Raw genomic sequence first — 25824 nt, 5'->3', positions numbered from 1 at the left:
CACACTTTTCTCACAGCCCCTGCCTGTCCTGATGGCTCTCCACTGGACCACTTCAGCTGTTCCATATTGTTCCAGGGAAAGGCTGCAACCTGCATGATGGATGTGCTGACACCTGCAATTTCCCCAAATGGAAGGAGCTTCAACTTTTGTGATAATGGCAAACTACTCATGTTCTCCCACATGAGAGAGCAGAAATACTCCATACAGTGACTCTCATCTGACACGGGAGGTGAGGATTCGGGCAGACAATTTTCAGATGTGTTGCATGAGAAAGGTTGTCATCCCCTGAAAAACATCCACCAGGACTATTAAAACAGCCCAAAGTCTACTCCTTGCCTGTGTCTGCAGTTTTTGAATTCTGTGAGATATGACTAAGGCTGGATCCATCCATACAATACAACAAAGGCTTTGAAATAGCAAGTTGTAAGAGCCTTGCATTGCCAGCAATGGATTACATGAAATGGAGATAAAATATAAGAAAACTTCTGTCCAGAAAAGCTGTGTCTGCCCCATCCCTGTGAGTGTCCAAGGCCAGGCTGGATGGAGCTTGGAGCAACCTGGTCTAGTGGAAGGTGTCCTTGCCCATGGCAGGGGTGATTGAACTGGATGGTCTTTAAGGGCCCTTCCAACCCAAACCAATCTGGGATTCCATGATTCTCTGTGCATTTAGGGGAATGGCTACCAAGATTCTGAGGAACCAGTGAAGATTTCTATTTTAAATAGTCTTATTGATATAACTGTAATCAATGATGGAGCAGTTTTGCTCCATCATTTAATATTTCAGAAGACTTAAATACATGCCCAACCCCCATTACGGTGAGCTTTCCTACTGAAATCAGCAATGTGATAACAATGGAATTAAAAAGAAAAACACACTGGTGTTTGCAAGCTGGGTTCCGAACTCCATTTAACTCAGCCAGAGAACAATTAAATCAGCTGCTGTAAAGGTGTTGTTTCCTTTGTCAGCACCTTGGCAACAAACTGTGAGCCTTTTTCTCCAAATTACAAATATTCCAGTGATACCTCTCATGACTGTCTATTACAAACACAGGCAAATAATTCATATCATCTGCCCTTATCCAGCTGTCTCTGCCTTCACAAACTATCAAATTACCAATTTACATAGGAGAGTGATGTGTTTAAAAAAAAAAAGCCAGCACACACAAATATCTTGATTTCTAAATGTTACCAAGGCTTTCTCCAAAATCTGGAAAAATGAAACCTAGATGATCTTCAACAAAGATCTGCTGCCCTCTGGTAAAAAATGTGATGAAATCGCAGTAATGCCCCATTACCATGACAGCAGTGCCCAAAAATTCACAGACGCAGCAGTAGCAGAGGATGTATGTATGCTGGCCTTGTTGGGAAGAAATGAGGTTAATAAATCCATGGGCTTTCTTACAGAGCAAATTAAATTTCTAGTTACTTTTGCCACTGTAGTGTTCTGAATAAGGCTGGAGCAAAAGACATTTTATTCCAGTGCCCAAGTAAGCAGTGCAGGATTTTTTCCTGTAAAGAGCAAAAAATTCCCTACTACAGATTTCCACAGGTCCGATATTGTGATGAGCTTCCTAACGGCCCTATTCTGCCCCAGCGGATACCAAGAACCCGCTACCAATTCTATTTTATATGGCTTTGGGCTATAGAAGTACTGCATTAGAAGCTCGCAGAATTTTTCCAGAGCAACGTCTCCAAAACGCATCTACGTCTGGTATAATAAAACAAAATTTATATAACAAACTCATCTCGCATGATGAACTTTTTCTTTATTACAAGTCACTTTAAACTTACATCACCCTCCTCTCCCCTTCCGCGCCTCCCCTTTCCCTCCCAGGTCGCGCCGCTCCCCCGGCACAAGATGGCGCCGGACGTGAGGGGCCAGCGGGGGCGGGGCGGGCCGCTCGAGCCGCCGCTCCGCGCGCTCCCCGCCGCGCAGGCGCAGTGCCGCGTCCTCCGCCCGCCGCTGGTGGAGCCGGCGGCAGGGGGCGCTGCGGGCGGCGGTGCCATGCTCGCGGGGCCGGGCCTGGGCCGCAGCGCGGGGCGGCCGGAGCGGGCGGCACCGGGGCCTGGCGGGGCGGCCGGTGGGTGCCTGGCGGGATGTTCCGCAAGGCGCGGAGGGTGAATGTGCGGAAGCGGAACGACTCGGAGGAGGAGGATGAGGAGCGCGACGAGGAGCCGCCTCAGGAGCCGGCGCCGGCGGCCGCGGCGGCGGGGGAAGGGCCCAGCGAGGCCTCCGTGCCGCTGGCGTCGGGCGCTGGACTCCTGCCGCTGCCCGCCGGCTGCGTGCCCCTCGCCCTGCCCGGCAGCCCCGCGGCTTTCGCCTGCGCCGCGAGCTACGGAGCGGCTCTCGGCTTGGGGCTGGGCTTGATGGGAGGCGATCGAGCAGGCCTGGGGGCTCTGCCGGCGCCCGCTGTGCTGCGCCCCCCGGCGCCACCGCCGCAGCCCCAGCCCCAGCAGGGCAATGGGCTGCCGGTGGCCGGGCGCCCCAAGGAGAAGAAGCGGTCGCGGGAGAACAAAGAGGTGCCGAGGGCCAGCCTGCTCAGCTTCCAGGACGAGGAGGAGGGTGAGGCGGCTGGTTGCCTGGCTTCTGGGGTCGCTTCTTGCGGGAGTGGAAGGGACCCGGAGCTGCTCAGCCTGCACCGAGCCTCCCGCGACCCTCCAAGAGGGCCGGGATCGGTGTTTATTTTTTAGGGCAGTCCCCCGTGTGGCCTGGGATGATCTGGGATCACATTAGAGGGGGCGGGCCCTGAGGGCATGGTACGGGGGGCCAGGGATGCACGGGCCCGTCCGACCCGCGCCTTCCCCGGCCCGACACGGCTCCAGCGGGGCCGGCATGCTTCCAGAGGGCTTGGTTGCGGCAGAATTGCCTCTGCTTCTGTGTTGCTGGTGCATCGTTTGTGCTGCGTTCGCTGCACCTGGGTGGCCCGCAGGTTTGTTCGGGAGTAAGTGCAGCCAGTAATCTCCCCCTGGAGCCATCAGCGTTAGCTGAGGAGCATCTGTCCCGTGGATTGTGTCGAGGTTGTTTTAATCTGAATGTGGCTGGTGTTCATGGGTCACCTCGGACTCACTGCCTGTTGTCCGAACAGTTCGTACAGTTTTGAGTCATCTTAGAAGGAATTCTCTTGAAATCACTGAAACTTGGTTTCTAAGATTCATGATTTGAAGTCTTGATGGAAGTACTGAAGGCGTAGAATCAGACTTTCACTGTAGACTCTGAAAGAACCCTACAATATTTGTTAATGGCATTTGTGAAGTTCCAGGTACAAAATTTAGAGATTTGATAAAGAAGTATGCTTGACAGACCTGATGTAACGTTATCCAATTTCTCTTTTAAAGAAACAGAAGAAGTTTTTAAAGTGAAGAAATCAAGTTACAGCAAAAAGATTGTAAAACAGTTGAAGAAAGAATACAAAGAAGATCTTGAAAAATCAAAAGTTAGAGCAGAGGTCAATTCTCCAACAGATGGTAATTGCAAAACTAATAATAATAGTAACTTCTGTAGTGGAAAAGATAAAGTACTATAATTTAATTTCTTGTTTTCAAAATGAATTGTTAGTCTCCTAGAGAATTTCACATTTAGAGCTGAAGTAAAGCACAGATGAAATGTGTTACTTGAGCCTCAGGAATCTATTCTGCGTTGGTAGAGAGTTCTTTGGGTCTCATGTAGAAATTAACATAGAAGGATGGAACTTCCCAGCTCTGTTAGATGGTTGTCAGTAGACATCAGTGTTCTGAATAGCAGCTGTGTTTATGACAGATCAATTGCTTATTGAATTAGGAAAGAATTCCATTCATTTGAAAACATACCTGGTCTGACAAGATGTGTCCTTGTAATGAATTTTCTTTGAAAAGTAAGATTATTGGGGTGAGCAGAGTGGTGGTCTTTGTTATTAAGTTAATTGTTAAAGAGCTGCCTGTTTCAGGACTTGGACCTTCAAGTAGACTTGATTAGGATGATAGACTCAAAGTGTTGGAGCAAAAGGATCTGTTAATGATGTACAGTCTTTGAGAGCTTGAAATACAGCCTGGGACTTCAGTTTCATTGGTTTTTGGGAAGCTCATTGGTCAAGTGTAGTGCTTCCTTTTCCACTTAAGTTTTTACACAGATTATGTAATGCTATGAGCATGAGCTGGGAGGCTTATGATCTAAAGGCTGCAATGATCTAGAGAAACACATGGGGTTGAACATGGTCCCATGCAGGAAATACCCTTTTTAAATTTAATTAAATTATTTCTGAAGGTTTTGTCTGCATTTAGAAAACCCACATATTCTTTCTTATTAGAATCCTTAAATTGCCTATGCTGTGGTGTGGGGCATGAACAAAACCAGAAATTATAATTTCTGTGGCTAGTGTTCAGGTCATCTGTTGGATGGGACACAATCCCATCCAAAAAAGAAAACCTGGATTCTTGCTTCTGTCACAATGATCCATAAAACATTACATTTTTCACATGTCTGTGTGGGCCATTTTTGCTAATTTCTGTTTGTTTTGCTCTCCCTAATTCATGTGGCTATAGTTCAAGGACTTCAAGGCTGCTACTGAGAGAGTAGTCTGGATTCTCTAAACAAGTGCTTGAGTCTGAAACCTCAGATATGTGCAGCTTGGTTTGGGTAGCTGGGTTTAACATGCATTTTTGTACACATTATTTATACTTGCTGCCTGTATGTGTATGTTACCCACCTAACGTAGGGTGTAGCCCAAGAGGAAAATACAGGGTTCTTTTGAAATCAATTGGTTCTTGTAGAAAGACTTGGTGTAACACAGGCAGTGCTTTCTCATTGAAAGAGACTTTGACAAGGTTGCACAAGGTTGAGTTCCCCCACTTTCTTAATACTTGACAATATGGAGAATGTTTAGTGGTTGGTGGGGTTTGCCTTGTCACATTTTATTTTGGGAGGATGTCAGTGATATAATCAGAGTTAAGAAAGTGTGTTTTTCTAGATCTCAAACAATAAAATGATTATTTAACATTTTCATTTGATATTCACTTTTGGTTGTTATATCTTTAAAAAAATACTTCTGAGTGATCTTTATAAATGGAGTAAAACGTGGACTTTGGTCTCTTACCAGTTGAAGCACCACCAGAAAAGATAGGACAGAATAAGGATATAGGCCAAGAAGATGGGACTGCAAACAGTGAGCATGGTGAAGAAGAAATGGAAGTTGAAAGTGAGAAGGAAGAAGAAAAACCAAAAGCTGGTGGTGCTTTTTCAAGTGCTCTGTCATCACTGAATGTTCTCCGCCCAGGTTGGTTTTTGTAATATGTCTGATAAGTTACCAAGTGATTTAGCCAATGTTTATAGCAGACTATTGTGTGTGAGAGATTAGGAAATAGTTTCCAACAATTTAGCATCTGAGAGTTCAAGCAACTGCTATTTTCTAAAGGTGTTCTGTTTTACAAGTCTTATGAGAGAAAATGTTTTGCTACGGAATGCTTCATCCTGATGTCAGAAGCAGGAATTCATCTCTCAGGTAGATGACATACTGCAAGAAAATCTAGATTTGGAATAGGTGACTTCACATGAGATTTAACTGCTTTCAGTTAAAATTTGTTCTTTAATGAAAATGTTTCAATGATGGGTCTGCAAGGTATCTGAAATATTTTCCTATCCTGTTTTGTATACTGAGGTTCTAGTCAGGCCCTGAGGCCAAAGAAATCCTCCTGAGAAAATATTTTTGAAATTAGCTTGCTGATTGTGGTAGCTTGCTTCCCAAATACCAGCTGGGTGTCCTGGGTCCACACATTGATTTATAAGATTTATAAGTAAGTTGAGTTAAGTTTTGTACTGTAGATTTTAGAGTTTTCTGGTTAGGTATGATGCTTTTCATGTTTCCCGTTGATTGTACAATTTTCTGTATTTTAACTGTGTCTGGTTTGGTCTCCTCTTAATCTCTGGCTGATGACTTTTGAAATGGCTGATGCTTTTTATTCCCCCAAAATAAGAAGAGCTGGGAGCAATATTGGGATAGGGAATTACACTGTCGTGCACCTCATTTTCTTCCTCCTTTTGCAATATTCAGCTCCTGTAAAGGGCTTCCTCTTCTTTGGGAATATTTCACATAGGAGCATTAGGCTTCTGTCTTTTGACATGAGCTTCTGGAAGCAGAGCCAGACTTTCTGTGATGATCCTGACTTTGAGGGTTTCAAAAAGTTGACATGTTTAGCATCTAAGTTGCTTGCAAATGTTTTCTGTGAGTATGGATTTGCTTCCACTCATGGTTTTTTTTTCTGTGTGCAGAGATGATTTGATACAGTGACAGAGATGAGCAGTAAGAAATTGTAACACCTGTTCTGTTGCAGAGGTTGTTTAACTGTGCACACATCTGTCTCTAGGAGAAATTCCAGATGCTGCTTTTATTCATGCCGCTAGAAAAAAGCGTCAAATGGCTCGTGAGCTTGGAGACTTTACCCCCGTTGACAGTGAACCAGGTAAAGGCCGCCTTGTTCGAGAAGATGAAAATGATGCCAGTGATGATGAAGATGATGACGAGAAGAGGAGGATAGTTTTTACAGTGAAGGAAAAATCCCAAAGGCAAAAGATTGCTGAGGAAATAGGTAAACCCGTTTTTGGAAGGTCAGCTGATAAATGTTCACACTGTTTTCACTGTGAGTGCTCCCATTCAGCATTTTTAAACAACATGTTTTTCAAACAATCTGGAGTTGCATAACATTTCTGAGGAAAAGTACTACATAATGGAATATGCTTGTAAAATTTTGAGGACAAAACCATGTTCCTGTGCACATTGCTGACTGTGATAGAAACTTACACTAAGGATCAATTCTTGTTTCTCCTGTACTCTGTTTGTAGGAAGTATATAATTGTGAAAAGAAAAACATTCGATATAGAATTCTTCTTGCTGGCTAGCAGGTAAAATAACCTTTTGGAAAAGGAGTTAGACATTAGAGGATTTTACCAGCAGTAAATTGTAAATTTTCCCATTGGATCTTTCAAGTGGAATGGAACCCCTGTGCTAATAATTCATGGGCCAGTGTCCTTAATTCCTCATGAAGAGGAAAGGGAGATGCTCTGAGATGTTCTCACTTAGGCACGGTTTCAGGTTTTTGAATTTGTGGCCCTTGCAATTATGAGTGCATTGTCTTCTTTTTCTTACTTGTGTGAAGGTATTGAGGGAAGCGATGATGAAGCACTAGTGGCAGGGGAGCAAGATGAAGAACTCAGTAGATGGGAGCAAGAGCAGATACGAAAAGGAATCAACATACCCCAGGCATGTATATAATTGTGCACTCTTTTTTGATTTGTCTTAGCAAATATTGGCTAAATCCTTTACAAACTTGAGATGTGGTTTACAGATGGCTGTTTCATTTGAGAAATCAAGTCTGTAAATTCTGATGCTGTTTAAAGAGAAATAGTATAAGTATTTAGAATGGTAATGATACTAAGAAATTGTCCATTTATGTTCTTGAGGGCATTTGTTTCTTCTATATTAGATATTGGATGCTTAAATTCCCTTGATAATTACATTTTGTAACTGCATCTACTTATATTTTTAACTTTGATTTGGAATGTGTAAAAACGTAAGTTCCCCCTTTCTTTAAAGCTTAATATAGTACAATTACATTTCCTCTGCCACTAGGTTCAACCAAGTCAGCCTGCAGAAGTGAATAATGTGTACTACCAGAACACTTACCAGACACTGTCTTATGGTTCATCATACGGCATTCCATACACCTATGCTGCGTATGGATCATCGGAAACCAAGTCTCAAAAAACAGATAATACAGTTCCTTTCAAAACTCCCAGTAATGAGATGACTCCTGTTACTATTGATTTGGTAAAGAAACAGCTTAAAGACAGGTAGGACAGACCATCTTTTTAGACTTAAAGACCTGTCCCCTAGGTTTCTGTTCCTCAGGTGTCTTTTAGTCTCGGTGAGCAAACACAGAGTTTCATCGCTGGAAACTGACTGGTACTTCCATTAAAAAAAAAAAAAAAAAGGCAAACAAAAAAGCTCAAAGTGAAGATGACATTGACACTTTGGTCGAAAATCTCCTTGGATTGCTTCTCTGGAAGTGAAACTTTAAATATGAGGCCATTGATCTTGTTGAAGAGAGGTCTGAGTTCCATCTTCTGGACACTGCACAGTCTTATAGTGAAGAAATGAAAGGCCAGTGAGGTGTTTAGCTTATCAAGCTGCATTCCTTTAAACTGTGAATCAGAAGTTTCCCCTTCAGTAGATAAAGAATTTAATTTTTAGTGTATACAGGGATTTTTTGGCTTAAACACTGTAATCTGCTTATCAGGTACGCAGAAGGTATGGAATGAGCAACACAATTGCAATGAGAAATCATATGTAATGAACAGCTTGCACTTTACATGTCTTCAAAATTGGTTTGTATGCCCCTTGTAGTGTTGCAGCCTTTGACAGTGAATCAAGTTAGTAGAGGAAAAAGAATGCTTTGTATAAGCTGTCGTCCCTGTCCACCCCCAGCCTGTTCTGCCAGCTTTCCATTAGGGACAGCCTTGCACTATCCTTGTGCTATCAGCTCCTGTAGAAGTTTGTAGGAGTGGCCTGTGCGATGCACTACAGCGTAGTGTAGCAAACGAGTGTCGATCATTAGCCTTGCTGTTCATGAAGAGAGGGGAGAAAGTGGCAAAACAAAGGTCAAGAATTTCTTTGCAAAATAGGCTCAGTACTTGCACTGTGCTGTCTGTTTGATGTCTCAATGGTCTGAAATAGACAGACTTTTGGATGTAAATTTACTATTTATCCATTGCCCTTCAGGTTGGACTCTATGAAAGAAATGCACAAAGCTAATCGGCAGCAATATGAGAAACATCAGCAAAGCCAAGAGGACTCTACCAAGGCAATTGAAAGATTAGAAGGGTCTTCTGGGGGTATTGGTGAACGGTATAAGTTTTTGCAAGAAATGCGAGGGTATGTCCAAGACTTGCTTGAGTGTTTCAGTGAAAAGGTAAGGACGCAAAAACATTCATCTCTTTACAAAAAAAAAAAAAAAAAAAAAAAAAAAGAGTCTCTTATTACATGCCAAACAGCACATCTCCCTCTGTTTTTGAAAAAAGTCCTTTGAGAGCATATTCTTCAAAAGGTTTGGTTATTTGAGGATTGAAAAGAACTTTCTGTCATGCTAAGCTCATTATCAGAAATCTCTCCTCCCAGCTCGCTGCCTTTAGATTGCCTAAAAACTTGCAAATTTTATGTCTTCAGGATTTTCGTAGATACTCTGGCATTTCAACTTTACTCAGATACTCCTTTTTACTTGTGTTGGACATCAGGTTAGCAAAAATAAGGGCTGAATTTACTAAATTTACATTACTACTTTCTGGAGTGCTTGATGTACACAGTAACAGAGACTTGTATTTTCTGTGTTATTATAAACTTCCTCCTGCCAGATGTTTCTTGGTATTGCTCTGGAGTCTGAAGGAGAGAAGTTTTAAAACTAGCATAGCTGTTCAAAGACACCCACACTTAAAAATATATTTCTTTCATGTAGTGTGACACTTTATTGCATCTCTAAGTCAAAAACTTAGTCTTTTTTTCTTATGTTATGCACTGTGCTTTGATTACTTACTTTGTTGTAAATATAATAGGAACTCTTGAATATATAGATATATATGTACACACACATATTAAGCACACACAGAAGCTGTAGAATTCAGTTAGCAGTAGATTGGCTATTTCTTCTTTGTCTTCTGACTTGAATATAGTAGTAGTGTATTAATTTCTTAATATCTTGTCAGAATAATTGAGTAGTTCTAAGCTACTGCTTGCCTAGCCTGTTGGGAGAGGAATGGAGAAGCATTTTGGGTGCTGATGGGTTAGATATTAATTGTCCTTGTTAGTGGAACTGGGAGAGTCTGGTCTTTGTCCTGTAAAAGTGAAGAGTAACTACGTCATGAGGAAACCCAGGAAGTGTGGGACAGTTAATTCACCTAGCTGATTGATTAGTATAACTAATCAGTATAATTAGTGTAATTAGTTGCAATTGATTGTTCACTTAAGAAGCCATATTCCTGAGTCTGTATTAGCATTAGCTGTTGAAGATCAATAAAGGTACTTTCGTAAGCAGCACTGGCAGTGCTGCTTACCCAGCTGGCTGATTTCCTATTAAAGATAAGTTTTTACATTTTTAATCTGAGGTAAATTTGTATTTCAGAAGTCAGGTTAAATATCTGTGTCTCTATTCAATGTTTTCTTTCTAAAGACCTTTGGTTAAATTTCTTTTGTGATGACTATAAACCACGTGTGGAGGTTCTCCTTGATAGCATAAGCTGTCTTGTTCAAATATTTTTAAGATGTGACTTTTATCGTCTCAGGCTTCTTAGGGACATTCACAGAGTTTTGCTGGTTTCAGGTGCAGGCTGCTGCTATACTTGTATTTAAAGTGAGTTGCAAAAGCAGCAGGTTATGTGGTCAGTCTAACAGGAGCATTTCATTTATTTTGATATTGTTTGCTAGATAATGTGGTTTGGAATTCGGTGCTTTCAGCATGACAAAAGTACCAGCAAATTCTGAACCAGTAGCCCACAGGACACTGAAAAGTTTTCTAAAAAGGAGGTGTTGGAAGGGAGCAAAGTCAAGTAATAACATCAGTATCAAGTTTTTACTTAAATGAAATGTAGTAGGACAGTAAATAATTCTAAACTTTTGAATGTAGAGATAAATTACCTTCAGCTTTTTTGTAGAACCTGTAGTCCCTGACTGCTTCTATTTAGTGTTGTTATTTTTTACAATAATGTATGTAGTTATTATAAGATACATGAGAATAGGTATATGTGTAATAATAATACCATATGTGTATATACATATATATGTACATACATATACAAAAACATATATTTAAATGATATTTTGAAGAGATTCTGAATTTTAGGATTACTTTGCCCCATCTTAAGGGTCAGCAGAGTATGAGAAAACAGCTATTACACAGATTTTAGAAACAAGCACTAGAAAGGTCAAATCCTCTATAATACCTTCTTTTCACCCATAAATAAGAAAAACTGTTGAGTGGAAGATGGTTGCATGACTTCCTTCAGAAGTAATTACTGTAAAAATTATGTTTTCTGAGAAGGCTGGTGAGTCACAATGGCATTTTTACATTTTGCATGTAGGAACGTACAGTGGATACAGAAAGATTGAATTGTTTTGGGTGTACCTTTGATAGCACAAGTAGATGAACTGTTACTTTGCCTGCAGAAGTGAATTACCAAAACATGCTCTGTGTTTCTGAATTATCCTTGTGATCTAAATGTTTAGAGACCTTTCTGCTTTTCCTCTTCCACTGTTTACAAGGAAAGTAAATAAAAAATCCCATTCAAAACACTGAATTTAAGGTACTGACTAAACAAAACAGGGAATGAGTATTATAACTTTATAGTAGTCAGTGAAATTGTCAGCCACTCATTAACCACAGTATTGATTAGCGAAAATAAGGGCTTCTAAGTCTCTTGTATTCTGAATGGGAAATATTTTGAGTGGATTCATATATCTGAATACATCACTAGGTTTCTTTTTTAATCCTGAAAGAACCACTAGGGATGCATTGAAAATTTTCATCTAACTTTTCAATCTTAGAATTTCCTATACATGCTGAAGAGAAGAAGCTGTATTTCCTATGGTAAACTGCAGTAAAGCTAGTATTTTTTAACTAATGTTTCTGTTTTCAAAACTGTCTTAAATTCCAAATATGAACTTCCAGCTCTTCGAAGATTATTCCCTCCTTGTCTTTCTCTCTACTCTTTTCTCGAAAAGAAAGGTGTGTGTATTTTGAGTTGGTGCAGAGCTGCTTTCATTTTAATCCCTGGAGCCCCATTTATTCCACAAAGCTAAAAACTTTTTCTTCTCTGATGTGTATGTCAGTCTCAGTGAGCTGAAATGGCCCTGTAGCTATCAGCTCAGAATTTTACATTTTACTGAAGGAGGTTCTTTAATAGTTGCTGAGTCACATTCTAAAATACTTCAGGAAAAAATATCTGATTTTATCTTTTGTTTTGAAAAAAACATAATCCTGGATGGTAGGCAGCAATGAAATATAAAAGGCTGGAAGACTGTGGAGTAAGCATACGTCTCAGAGGTAAGGAGGACACGGCTTAAGTGTTCATACCAAAAGGACTTTTTTTACAAAGGAAATTAAAAAAAAAAAAAAAAGAGCAGTGAACCTGCTATTTAATGTCAGGAAATTCCTGGCTGTCATAATATCATCTATTTTTATTAGGGATGCTACCAAAATAGTTCATTAAACAAAAAAAAAGTGGCAGGTCTGATGTGACTTACCTGATTAATTCAAGTTTATACTTAATGCATAACTTGCACAAGTTGTACTATTTTAATTTTAGTTATAAGCTAGAGGAGTATTTGACTGATTTGAATTACCTGTTGGCATAACACCCTTATTCAGGATTTTATTTCATTTCAGTAATAATATTTCAGCATATGCTATTAAGAGTGAGAGGACACAAAACAATAGCTGCTGGCTTCAGTAGGTTGGATTGATGGGTGTTTTTTTCACTGTGTACAGGCAGATTATTTTCTCACTGAAGTGTAAAATACTTCTACACTCTTGTTTAGAGACAGAGAGGAAACAATTGACATCTGAGAATTGCAGACCTTGACACAACACGTAACACACTTGGTAGGGAAAGCAAGAATACTGGAGAGAATATTTCACACTCTAAATAGGATGTCTGGCTGTGTAGACTCAAGCCGTGGAAGTTGCTTTCAGAATGCTTTTGTTCTGATTGAAAACTGCCAATGTTAAATGTATGCACTTTCCCCACTTGGAATTATTTCCTGGTGCAAATGATACAGAGGAGTGAAAGGCAGGACTTTGTGCTGCTGGGAGCACAGTGCCAGCGTTTTGCTCCGGAATAGACTGGGACCCCAGAAGCTGAGCAGCTCAGGATCCGGGTATTACGTGGTGTGTTGTATTTTTACAGGTGCCTCTGATTAACGAACTTGAATCTGCAATGCACCAGCTGTACAAACAGCGAGCTTCCCGCCTTGTCCAAAGACGACAAGATGATATTAAAGATGAATCTTCGGAGTTTTCAAGCCATTCAAGTCAGTCCATCTTGAAGGTTTTTATTATTCATTAAACAACCTTGTTTACTTAGTATGACTTAATTGAAATGTAAATGTTTAATGTATGACTGTCTTATTAAAGTTTATTCCTACTCTTGAGATGAGTAGAAGCAAGTTTAGATGAAAGTTCTCTAATCTGTTTTGTTTTAAACTCGAAACCACTGTAACTCTGACTTCATCTCTCCTTTCTGTTTCTCTTAACTATATTTTGTCCTTCCTAGCAATAAAAATGTGTGCATGGTGGCTGTGAGAGTAGTGGTAGTATGTGACTCCCCATTTTCTTATATCAGGACTTCTAAAAAATATATTGTAACCTTCCTGAATCTATAAATGTAATTTAATATGTACAGTTAACTGTATAAGGCCACGAAACACTAGGCTAGACTTCTGTCTAATGTTCTGTTTTGTAGTCAGTATAAGTGTTTGATTTCAGACACTTAACTGGTAAATTAAAGAACTGGAAGACTAATCAGACTAATACAGTGACCCAGTATGAAACAGCCGGTTTAACAGCTTAAGAATAGCCAGTTAAAATGCCTGCTTGCTGTGAGTTTGTGGATGGGGGATTCTCACTAAGGAGGTTTCTTATGGTGATTACTCTTCAGTATGTAAAACTCTACAAAAGCGTAAATGTTAATTTGGATGGAAATACGTGTTTCTTGGAGGAGGTTTTATGCAGTGTATTAAATCAATGGATGAAATATCCTATTAATAGGAGTCCTCTTTATGCTTCAGAGAGCTTCCCATTTTTAAAAATGGCATTCTGTCCTGTTGCTGATGTAAAAGTCTATAACCAATGCCATTTCCCTGTTCTGCCACAGTTGTCAGAGATGAAATCTTGTTAATACCATTAGCTAGAACTCACCAAAGATGATGAAATGTTAGTGTGTCAGGGTTGGTCATTGCTTTATAGAGTGGTTAGCATACATATTCTTTTTAGGACTAGTATCTGGAGTTCCAGGCATCGCATGGCCTTGCAGTTTTATCATGAAAATGCTGTTTTGAGAACTAGAAACTGATTTCCTAAAAGAAGCTTAGAATAGATTTTTTATACTGATCTTTAATAATAGGATGGGAATAGTTCTCATTGCTGAGGATGGGTTTTACAGAGATCTTATTTAGTAACTGGAAGTTTAGACAAGGCTCTTAGTAGTTCAGGTATTGAATTGGAATATTGACATAGATTGGCATTAATACTTTAAATGATGAAATTGTAAATAGATTTTGTCAGAACAGGACATTTATTCCTGAAGTTTGGATAGGCTGTTATTTAAATGATAATGTTTATATTTTAATGGGTGGACTTGAGCAGTGGTACATTCAGTCTACTGTTTAAAATTTACCAGGAAAGGAGGAACTGGAAACACTCCTGCCTCCTATCTGCTGTTCTAGCTGTGTTGTTTTCTATAGTCAGGAACATAAATAAGCAGCGCTTGAAAAAAGGAAGGAAGATGGTTTATCTTTCTGTAGATTTTGATGTGTTTTAAACTTTAGGCAATCTGAAACTATTATCTTAGAAACAACGTGACTAGAACTCTGAAATAATGTATATTCTTGCCCCAGTCACTCTTGTCTGCTTTTTTTTTTTTTTTTTGCTAGTTTTCTTCTTTAAAATTATGTGGTGAATGTGTTTATGTAAGGAGCACTTTTTTCTTGGACATTTCATTTAAGCTTTTTCTGGTAAAACTGTTGACTTCAGTGTAGTTCGGCACTGTTGTGAGAGAGATAAGAGTGAGGTACAGTGAAAACTATTTGGCATTTAAGTGGAAAATTTTCCAAAGTCCACTGCTTTCTGTTTTAACCTCTACATGTTGTGAATTCAGGCTTCTGGGGGGCATTGGGTTTTTTTCTTTTTTGATACTTCGGCTTTCTATTTCAAATTACATTTAGTTTAAAAGTGGGTAAAAGGCTCTTATGAAACTGCCTACAGCACATTTATAGAATCATAAATAAGCATTTTAATTTTCATTGGTGTAATTTTACAGATAAAGCACTGATGGCTCCAAATCTTGATTCTTTTGGACGAGACAGAGTGATCTATCAAGAGCAAGTCAAGCGTCGGACTGCAGAAAGAGAGGCTAGAAGGTAGAGAATGAGATTTCTTTTCTCCTTTAGGAGTCTTTGAGTGCTTGCAAGATATAACTGTCCTGTGTGACTTACCAACATGAGTGGCAATGTTTGCTTCTTCCCTGAAAAGGAAGAAGCAAACCTACCCCTTCAGCTGGTATGCTGGGCAGGGGTATTCTTATATATCCCAGCTTATCGTGCAAGTGTACAAAATGTTCCATGATACTGACTTAAAATGACTAGAAGAAAGCACAGTAAATACATTCCGTATCTATATGGTCTCTGCTGATTTTGTTTCTTTTCACTGTTTGAGGCAGTGATGTTGTGAAATGCTTGAGGTCATAGTAGAAGTTCTTTTCAGCTTGACTTCCCTAGAATTAAAAGGACAAGCCTAAGCAGGCTTAGGTGGGGAAAGCAGCTGGTTTCTCTTGCTTTATTACAGCTGGTTTATATTGCTGCTCCTTTGCAGAGCTCGCCGCAGACAAGCGAGAGAGCAGACTGGGAAGATGGCAGATCACCTGGAAGGCCTTTCCAGCGATGACGAGGAAACTTCAACAGATATCACAAACTTCAACTTGGAAAGAGGTTAGAAAAGCTACCCAGACTTTATCACAGAATCACAGCATGGTGTGGGTTGGAAGGGACCTTAAATCCCACCCAGTTCTACTCCCCTGCCATGGGCAGGAGCACCTTTCACTAGACCAGGTTGCTCCACGCCCCATCCAAGCTGGCCTTGGAACACTTTCAGACATGGGGCAGTTGTAGCTTCTCTGGTCAACCTGCTAGGGTCTTACCACCCTCACAAGGGAAGAATTTCTTCCCAGTATCCTGTCTAACCCTGCCCTGTGTCAGTGAGAAGCCATTCCCCCTTGTCCTGTCACTCCAGGCCCTTGGAAATAGTCCCTCTCCATCCTGCAGACTCCCTTAGGCCACAATTAAGTTACTCTGAAGCCTCTTCTCCAGGCTGAACAATCCCAATTCTCTTACATAACAACATACCAAATACTTGACAGGATCCAAACACAGCCCCGTTTATATGCTTCACCATATTTTGGAAGGAGTTTAGGAAAATCAATGTGACCATAATAGTCTCTATCATCAACCTGTTGTGGTCTTGCAGCTGACTGAATAACCCATCCTTAGTGAGGTTCTTTTTATTTAATTCTAACATGCTTTTGCTGGCAGGCAGTAAGTTTTCCAATCTGTAAAATAGTTTATCATTCTTGAAGTATACGTTTGTCTTACTTGGGAAATTTTGAAAACCTCAGTGCTTTAGAAGTCTTTTTTTGGTTCAGTTTAGAAGTCTTTTTTTGGTGGAGTTGTGAATAAGTTTGTAGAAATGCAATGACAAAAGTTTTGTACAGTCTAGTTGCAGCCTGGCAAAGTTGCAAATGATAGAAAACAATGTTGAATGCAAACATTGTGGAAAGATCTTGTAGTACAATTAGCATTTGCTCTGATTAAAAGAGAATCAGGTTAGAAGAAGTGAGGAGGAGGAGGCCAGCAAGGATTGCGTACTTGTTGCATTTGAGGGGGATTGAATGGTTTTGGTCTCTCCAAGTAGAACAATATCAGCTTTTCACAGTGTGATAGCTAGGGACCATGAAATTAAGTGATAGGATAGGTTTAAAATCAACAGGTAATTTCCCACAGAGAAGGTAATAAATGGCAAAGTCATTGATGTAGGTGGCTGTGGAGACCAGAAGTATGAACATGCTAGAAAAGCAGTTAGATGAACTGCCTAGATGTCAGGTCCTTTGGAAGTGCAGACAGTTTCCACACCTTTAGTTGCTGGCTAACTTACTGCAATTTTATGATTGCACTGATTTTCTTCCTGCAGGGAGGGGTCTGGGATAAACAGAACAACTGTTCAGGGTTGTAAGGTGCTGTAATTAACTTTGTTAAATTAAATTATCTAGATTCAATGGGGCTGAATTGCTCTTGATAACTTGACAATTTATGTGTGCAAAAGCATTTTGTAGAAATTTCTTCAGTATCTGAAGAGGCATAGTGTTTGTAAAGCTTTTTTACTATTGTTTGTAGCTCTCATGTTAGTCCAGAAACAGCAGTGGAATAGAGGGGCGCACTTTGGACCTAAGAACTTCATATGTAGTGTTTTTTTTCTTAATCCCAGTATGAAAAGTGTGGTTATATGACATAATCTCCTGTTTCCTCAGCCTTGTCTCTGCCTCCTGTGTGTACTAGTTGTGTTCATTGTGTAAGGGTTACTACTGTAGCCAAACATTTACAACTGTGGCTGCAGCAAATACAACTGATTAAAATGAAACTAACCCTGAGAAGTAGAAAAGATAAAGGGAAAATAATATATAGAGAAAAAGGTCTGGACTACCTAGAATACTGTTATTGTAAATACAAAAAAAAAAAAGAAGAAGAAAAGAAGGTGCTAGAGGATTGTAGTCACTACCCAGTGCTGCATCTTCTGGGCAGCATCTTAGCACAGTGTCTGCCAGGACCCACCCTGTCTGAACTGCCAGTTCAGTTGGTTTATCTGAGATACCCTCCTATATTTGCACTTGGATTATCAAAGATGTAGAATAATCTGGGTTGGAAGGGGCCTGGAGATCGGCTGTTTGAAGCACCTATGCAAAGCAAGGCCAGCTTTGAAGTTAGATCCACTCTGAATACAGCCCAGTACGTCACCAATCCTAATTACATCTGGTAACTTAAAATCCTTCCATGAAATATTAAAAGTAAGACCTGTGATGAACGAGTCTATGGGGGAGTACTTGTGCTCCTGTTTTTATAGCTTTGTGTGTTTGAGGCAGGAGTAACAGAGTTTCTAAAGATGAGGGTTTTTTTTTTGGTTTTTTTTATGGGAGTTAGCTTATGCCAGTGAGCATCAAAGAATGTCTTGAAAGAGGCATTACAGGGAGTAGGTGATTAACTTCTTGTTCCTTCTCTCCCTTGCTAGATCGTATATTGAAAGAATCCAGCAAAGTTTTCGAAGATGTTTTGGAAAGTTTTTACTCCATTGATTGCATTAAGTCACAGTTTGAAGCTTGGCGCTCCAAGTACTTTGCTTCTTATAAGGATGCTTATATTGGCCTCTGTTTACCAAAGTTGTTTAACCCTTTAATCAGACTTCAGCTGCTTACCTGGACTCCTTTGGAGGTAAGCTTTTCTGCAAGCAGCTTCTGTGTTAACTGTTACAGGGTGGTTCTTTCACACTGGAGAAGAGCAAAGTAAATTGCACCTTTGATGTGTGCTTCTCCTAAAGGTGTGTTCTGGGGATGAAGTTTCAAATGGGCATCTGTCCTGGGGCAGAGTTTTTCTGGGGAGTGCCTGGAGTTGATCTGTTATGTTCCCAGCAAACCAGAGTTAAATTTGGCACTTTGTCGGATCCTCCTCAGTAAGTGGTGTAGACCAAAAAATCTGCAGCTGCCCATGATAATGGGTTGGATCTCGGTGATCTTTAAGGTCCCTTCCAACCCAAACCATTGTATGGTCCTGTGAAAGTATGTTTAGTCTTTTAAATACTTCAGAGAAAATTGTGACTCGAGATAATGCTGTTTCATCAGAAGTGGAACTAAGAAATTTGTTCTTATGTAGAATTACTACCTGTGTTTCTAGGTTATTGATCTATCTCTCACCTACACCTCCATACCCTGTAGAATTCTGGCTGGTAATTCCCAAGTCTTTCTCATAGTATTCACTGCCCACAGTGTAGGGAACATGGGAAAAGCAGGACAGCACTGTGGCAGTCCAGTATCCCTGGCACACATTCGTTGTCCAGCCTGGATATGTATGCTTTCATGAGGTGCCACCAGGACAAACAGTTCAGGTAGTTTTGACTCCCTCTCTGTTCCTCCTTTGTTCAGAAGTGCCTTTTTTTTCCTTAACCTACCAAGAGAGTATCTGCAGAAAGGGTTTTCTTGTCACCTCTTCTTCAAGTGCAGAGGAGGGGGAGGCATGACTTCTCTTCAGAGAAAGTTCAGAGTATTAAAATAATTTTATTAATTTGATGTTTGACTTCATTAATCAAACGGAAAAATCTAAGAAAGACGTCATTGTTAAATTTAAAACATTTTTTGTGCATTCTCATTTTCCCCATGCTATTTCTCTGAGTTTTCAGGTTGACAAAACAAAGCTCATGTTAGTTGGAGACATGAGACAGCCTTGTAAAGTCTAACTGTATTCACTACTCTCTGTTACTGATCCTAGTAAGCATTTTGTTGAGGTAGAAAAACTACAAGGTGCTCATGGAAAGGGTTTTTAAATCCAGAAGGCATAATTTTTAAATGCAGCACAACTGAGCTGTACTTCCAACTTGTACCATCATCTCTAGGCTTTTGTTTGGTTTAGGTGTAAGTGGAAATTAAAATCTGTGGGGCAAAAACTGTTAAAAAATCAGTCTTGCTTCAGCCATTTTCTCTTGTCATTACATCTAGTGGCTGTGCTGGTACGATAAATTGGTTCATTTGGCAGAGTGTTTTAAAGCTGTTCTTGTGTGTGTATTGTACTTGCATACATAATACTTTTTCTATGTGTAGACTTCAAATCTTTGTTTAGGAATCTAACCCCAATTCTTTTTTTATTAGGGCAAGTGTCGAGATTTTGAAACAATGTTGTGGTTTGAGTCATTGCTGTTTTATGGCTGTGAAGAGCAGGAGCAGGTGAAAGATGATGCTGATATTTCACTGTTGCCTACCATTGTAGAGAGAGTTGTTCTTCCTAAATTAACAGGTATAGGCTTAAAAAATTGGAGGGATGGGGTTGTGGAGTCTGATGCTTGTTTGTGCTTTCAAATTTTACTGTTTTATAAATAATTGCATGGATTTGAGTATATAATACTGTATTTGTATAATAATTACTGTATTTGGGTATTTGTAAAGTGGAGTAATTCTTAATCTCTTACAGTAATTTCTGAAAATATCTGGGATCCCTTTTCTACCACACAGACATCTAGAATGGTAGCAATTGTACAGAAACTAATAGATGGATATCCCTCAGTGGTGAATGCAGAAAACAAAAATACACAAGTAAGTTGTTGGATTTTTTTCTTAAATGTGTTGCATAAGTTAAGGAAGTTGGATACATTTTTAATACCTTCTGTTGGGAAGTACAGCAGGAAAAAGAATCTTAAAATTATTTGGTGCTCTGCAGTCTGATTTTGGGGAATGAAGTATGGTGATAAATTAAAAGAAGAAACTCAGTGAAGCCTTCCCAAAATAGATACTAGAGATAAAAAATACACCAGATGTAGTAAGACTTGCTGGTCTTCAGTTTTGTTGTACGGGATGGCTACAAATACTTGGGCATTTCTTTTTTAGATCTTTGCAGCCTTTTCAAATGTATTGCCTGGAAATTGGGTTGTTTTACTTGCCTTCTGTGAATGAAGGAAGTGGTAATAAGAGTTCAAGTTTTAATTGGAATTGTCAAATTTCTGCTCTGTTAATAATTACAGACTTCTTTAAGACTATTTATTTGTGTGCTCAAGTATGTACGTTTGTTTACTGTTATGGTCACAAGTGTTCTTTGTTGCTTTAAAAATCAGCTTCTGAGAGTTTTAACTACTAAGCAGTGCTTTGGACATTTAAAAAAAACTTACTTGTTTCAGATGCTTTTAAAGGCCTTGCTGCTAAGAATGAGGAGAACACTAGATGATGATGTATTCATGCCCTTGTATCCAAAAAAGTAAGTTTGCTTTCAACTCTGGTGTTAGACCTTTCTTAGCAAGTCACTGTGTTCTGTCCATAGTTAAGAGGGGTTTTTCCCAGTGTGGTTCAGTGCCTGGGTGCAGGCGATCTTTTGTTATCCTTCTGGGGGCATTTAGCAGAGACAAGAAGGATGAAAGGGAATATTTATGGAAATGAATTGTGTCTTGGAAGGAAAAAGCCAGCAAATTCAAGACAGAGGTGTGGTCTTGGTTGATCATTAAAGAAATGTCTTACTTTCCAGCATCTTAGAAAACAAGAACTCTGGTCCATATTTGTTTTTCCAACGTCAGTTTTGGTCCTCTGTTAAGGTAAGTCAGTAAATATGTCCGGTAAATCTTTGGTCTGAGACTGTAGCAATAAAATCCTCCTCAAATTTGTGGAAAATTGTAGATGGAAACTGCTTCAACTTCACTTGCAAAAACTCCAACTCCAGATTCCTAGTCTTTGATAATGCACTGTGCCCTTGTCATGGTGTGTCCAGTCACTAGTGGTGTCCCCAGAGCTCACTTTTGGGCCCAGTCCTGTTTTATATCCATATTGATGATCTGGATGAGGGGATCAAGTGCATCCTCAGTAGATTTGTGGATGACACCAAGTTGGGCAGGAGTGTTGATCTGCTGGAGGGCAGGGAGGCTCTGCAGAGGGACCTGGGTTGATGAGGCCAGTGGGATGAAGGTCAGCAAGGCGAACTGCTGGGTCCCTGTGTGTTGTCCACAGTAACCCCCAGAACTGAGGGCTGAGTGGCTGGAAAGCCGCTGGGCAGGAAAGGCCCTGGGGGTGCAGGTCAGCAGCAGCTGAAGGCGAGCCAGGTGTGCCCAGGTGAGCAAGACAGTCAAGGGCACCTGCCCTATACCAGCAGAAGGACCACAGCAGTGATTGTCTCTCTGTGCTGGGCACTGCTGAGGCCACACCTCGAATGCTGTGTCCAGCTCTGGGCCTCTCAGTTCACTGAGGGGCTGGAGCATGTCCAGAGATGGGAACAGAGCTGGGAAGGGTCTAGAGGGGAAGTCCTGTGAGGAACAGCTGAGGGCGTTGGGGTTGTTTAGCCTGGAAAAGAGGAGATGGGGGAGGGGGGAGACAGGACAGGGGCACCTTCTCACTGCTTGAGAGTGGAGTGTGGTCAAGTGGGGTCTGGCTCTGCTCCCGGGCAGCCAGCAACAGGATGAGAGGAAATGTCCTTAGCTCTGCCAGGAGAGCTTCAGGATGGACATGGGGAAGAATTTTTTCACAGAAGGGATAATTAACCATGGGGATGGACTGCCTGGCAAGGTGGTGGAGTCACATTCCTGGAGGTGCTTTTGAAGATGGACAAGGCACTCCATATTCTGGTCAAATTGACAAGGTGGTGTTTGGTCTAAGAGTGGACTTGATCTCAGAGGTCTTTTCCAACCTAAGTGGTTTTGTAGTTGAAGAGGTTGTCAAGTGGAACCATCATCATTTCAACTTGAATGTTATGGGGTCACTTAGCTTACTCACCCCAGGTTTTTTATATCCTTGTGCTTGTCAGAATAAAATAAAACTACTTTTGGGGAAGGTGGAAGCTCAAAGCTGTGGCTATCATAGTTTATTTCCAATAAAAGACTGTGAAGACAATTCCCATCTAAACAGAAAAGTAGAGACTGATGTTGATTGAACAACTGCTCTCCATGATCATACAAACAGAACTCTTCTCTGTAATTTTCTGTTCAAATGGCAGCAGCAAGGGAGACTGTATTCTGAATAGGTTTGCAAAACATTTAAAACATTAAAAAATATGATATGTTTGATCAACTCTCTGGTTTCAGTACATTTTGGAATAGTTATTTTCCCTGTGTTGTATTTTTAGTTATTGGGAAACTTTCTCCAGTGGTATGGAATCCTCTCAAACAAAACTCTACAGGAGCTGTCCATAGATGGATTGCTAAATAGATACATCCTTATGGCTTTTCAAAACTCAGAGTATGGAGAGGACAGCATTAAGAAAGCTCAAAGTGTAAGTAAAACCAAGCAATGTTTAAAGTAATGGATTTAAACTGAAAGGACAATATAGTTAAAACTGATGTTGCCTATGTAATCTTGGCTTTGATACCTCAAAAGCTGTAGTCAATGAAAAATTGAATTTGTTTGTTTGTTTGTGGTGTTTTTTTTGTTTTGTTTTGGTGTAGTACACAGACTAAAGAAAGAACCTTCTCTGGCTCATGCCTGTAGGTGGATTAGGTACACTGTGGGTTTCAGTGCTTTACTGCTTGGATTTTAGTGTGGGTTTTTTGGGTAGTTTTCTCATTTTTTCATTCGGTTGAGCCTTATCCCTGCAGTCTTACCAGGCAAACTTCACAAGTTATACATGTTACATAGCTTTAAAAATTTTGTTACATTGTGTTTAACTTCCTTTTTCCCATTTTTCATAGGTAATTGCTTGCTTCCCTAAGCAGTGGTTCGCTAATTTAACGGGAGACAAGACTATTTCTCAGCTAGAAAACTTCTGTAGATACCTTGTTCACCTGGCTGATACAATTTACAGAAACAGCATTGGTTGCTCTGATGTAGAGAAGAGAAATGCCAGGTAACTTACTTTGAGTTAAAGCACTTGCAGTTCTTGTGGTTTGATTTATTTTGCCAGTGCATGCAAACATGGGTAACTCTCTCCATCCTACTGTGTGTCTTTGGAAACTTCTTTGAATTCACATGTCAGAAATGTGTATTTTTAAGATGTCTGAAAATAGGAACTGCTGGAAATACTGGAATGCTGATAATATATATCTTAATAATATAAACACTACTGCTTGGTGTCCTGGATTCTTAAGGTTTATAAAAAGCAGGGAGAAGCACTTTTTATGTGAGCAGAGACTGTCAGGACAAGGGGGAGTGGCTCTAAACCTGAAGGAGGAAATATTTGTGTTAGATATTGGGAAGGAATTCTTGGCTGTGAAGGTGGTGAGACCCTGGCACAAGTTGCCCAGAGAAGCTTCTTGTCCCTAGAAATGCTCAATGCCAGGTTGGATGGAGCTCTAAGCAACCTGGTCTAGTGGAAGGTGTCCCTGTCCATGGCAGAGGGCTGGACTGAGATAAACTTTAAGGTACCTTCCAACCCAAAGCATTCTATGATTCTGTCAAATTTTGTAGCTACCATGTTTGGACTGTTCCACCTTGTGAGCCTGTTGCTGATTCCTGCATAGTGGCTTCTAAATTGCAAACTGTCTTTTGTAAATAGTTCAAAAGTTCTGACTATTTACACAACCAACTAGATGAACCTGTTTTACTGGAGATCCAAGAGTAATTTTACTTGAATCTAATGATCAGCTTAATTAAAAGTTTGTGTTAGACACGTTACTGCTGGCCAAGTAAGCTGACATGCAGTGGGAGCAGCAACAGCACAGGAATGAGCAGTCTTCCAGTGTTGGTACAGTCCTGTGTTGCAGTGTAACAGTTTGGGATTTAAGTTTATGTAAGTTTTTGAACTCTCTTGTTTTGCTAGTGTTTTTCCAAATTTGAAAGAACTTTCTTCACCAGGCGAACTGATAACTTGGTAAAAATTTTTACTGGAAGAGAAACATCCAATTATTTTCATAGCAGGTTCTAATTTGATTTCTATCTTCTGTCTTGCTTTTTCCCAGCATTTAACAAATCTGTTGCCATTAACTCATTAAGCAAATATAATAAATCTGCAACAGGAATATGAAATATTTGACTCCATAGTGTAGTCTTCTGTTGGAAAATTAATCAATATAATTGATTGTTCTGTTTCTGTATTGACTTCTCCTGCCTCTTTTTTAGGGAGCACATCAAGCAGATCATAAAGCTTCTAGCAAGTATCCGAGCTCTGGATCATGCCGTTAATGTTGCAAATGATCACAACGTAAAAGAGTTCAAGATTCTAATAGAAGGAAAATAGACTTTTCCCACCACTCATTTTGAGCTTTAAAACCATTCCTGATATGTAATTTATGTACATATGTAAAGTTTCTTAAACTGTAAAGTATTGATCTTTGTTTTAATACAAAGTGCATTCTTATATACAGCATCCTTAAAAATAAAAATCATTGACTTCATTGAAAACAAAAATGGAATCCCAAGATTGTCATCTTTCCAGAAATCAGATTTTTCCTCAACTTTCTCAAAATCTTGTTCACAAAAATACTTTGTGCCCATAATCAGTGGTCATCTCCTCCTGTTAATTGTTCCATGGTTAACTGGAATGTGTATAATAGATTCTGTGTAATAATGATGCATATATTTATACCACCATGTTGCTTTCACACTGGATATAGAGATGTTGTACTGTTGCAATAAGCTTTTCATTTGCTAAAAAATACTTATTTTGAAAATAAAATGATCGTATTATTGGTCAAAAGGGCTGGTAAAACATTCAAATATGTGAAAAGTCATGAGCTGAAGAATAGGGGCACATTAAAGTGGATCTTGACCTTTAAAAAGCAGCTGTGCACTCCAAATGGAGAAACTAAAAAGTGATTTGCATTCAGAATATGGAACTCTTACCACTGTTCTTCAAAAGGAAGATCTGGATAAATGGTGAAGTGTTTTTTTAATACGGGCAAACATGGAGAATTTGTGATTATTGTGCATGTGTAGATGGTGGCACTTCCTAAGCTCAAAACATCTTTCATTTTGTAGGACTAATGTTTTAGCTCTGAATTCTGGACCCTCCTTCCTTTTCTAAATTGCCTAAGTTGTGTCAGGATTGGGGGCGGGGGGAGGGGGTTTGGTTTGGTTTTTTGTTTGTTTGCTTTGGTTTTTTGGTTTTGTTTTGTAGTGTCATTCGTGGAACCTATTTCTTCAGGTTAGAGTGGCTGAAGATATGGAGCAAAATGAAGGTATTTTGAAACCTTTGAAGTATTTATATTGTAAATATTAAAATGTTACACTTCCCAATGTTAGGAAAATTTATCCACAAACAATAGAGGTTTGTGTCCAAAAAGGAGACAGAGGAATCCTTTTTTAGCTTTATTTAAATGAAGGGAGAGGCCGTGGGGCCAAGGGGCATTCCCCTTGGATCTCTCACATTTTTAGAGGACACA

The 25824-nt window shown here is 39.9% G+C and overlaps 1 protein-coding gene across 2 annotated transcripts; it reads left to right on the top strand.

Annotated features, from left to right (window-relative positions):
* The first annotated feature begins 1999 nt into the window (after window positions 1–1999).
* PAXBP1 (PAX3 and PAX7 binding protein 1) lies at window positions 2000–25067 on the top strand. Of its 2 annotated transcripts, none has more exons than XM_084201257.1 (18): window positions 2000–2563; window positions 3337–3465; window positions 5073–5249; window positions 6337–6432; window positions 7126–7229; window positions 7599–7819; window positions 8748–8937; window positions 12920–13043; window positions 15050–15149; window positions 15601–15716; window positions 18064–18263; window positions 19691–19835; window positions 20010–20131; window positions 20710–20786; window positions 21051–21117; window positions 22635–22781; window positions 23197–23351; window positions 24563–25067. In XM_084201257.1, exons 1-18 carry the CDS (start codon window positions 2098–2100, stop codon window positions 24678–24680), a joined length of 2754 nt encoding a protein of 917 aa, XP_084057383.1. In that variant the 5' UTR covers window positions 2000–2097; the 3' UTR covers window positions 24681–25067. The 2 variants fall into 2 exon arrangements, with proteins under 2 accessions (XP_084057383.1, XP_084057382.1); XM_084201256.1 differs by having other exon boundaries at window positions 6337–6558.
* The last annotated feature ends 757 nt before the right edge of the window (window positions 25068–25824 follow it).

Source organism: Fringilla coelebs, assembly GCF_963513975.1.
Source record: "Fringilla coelebs genome assembly, chromosome: 2".
Taxonomy (NCBI): Eukaryota; Metazoa; Chordata; class Aves; order Passeriformes; family Fringillidae; genus Fringilla; species Fringilla coelebs.
Note: the sequence above shows the minus strand (reverse complement) of the source record. Positions and strands in the feature narration are given on the sequence as shown.

Excerpts from the sequence above, each read along its gene's own strand:
- PAXBP1 (XM_084201256.1), top strand. The coding sequence starts at position 2,098 with ATGTTCCGCAAGGCGCGGAGGGTGAATGTGCGGAAGCGGAACGACTCG. Across the intron at positions 7,230-7,598 it reads AAGGAATCAACATACCCCAG|GTTCAACCAAGTCAGCCTGC; the intron begins GCATGTATATAA and ends CTCTGCCACTAG. Across the intron at positions 20,787-21,050 it reads ATGCCCTTGTATCCAAAAAA|CATCTTAGAAAACAAGAACT; the intron begins GTAAGTTTGCTT and ends CTTACTTTCCAG.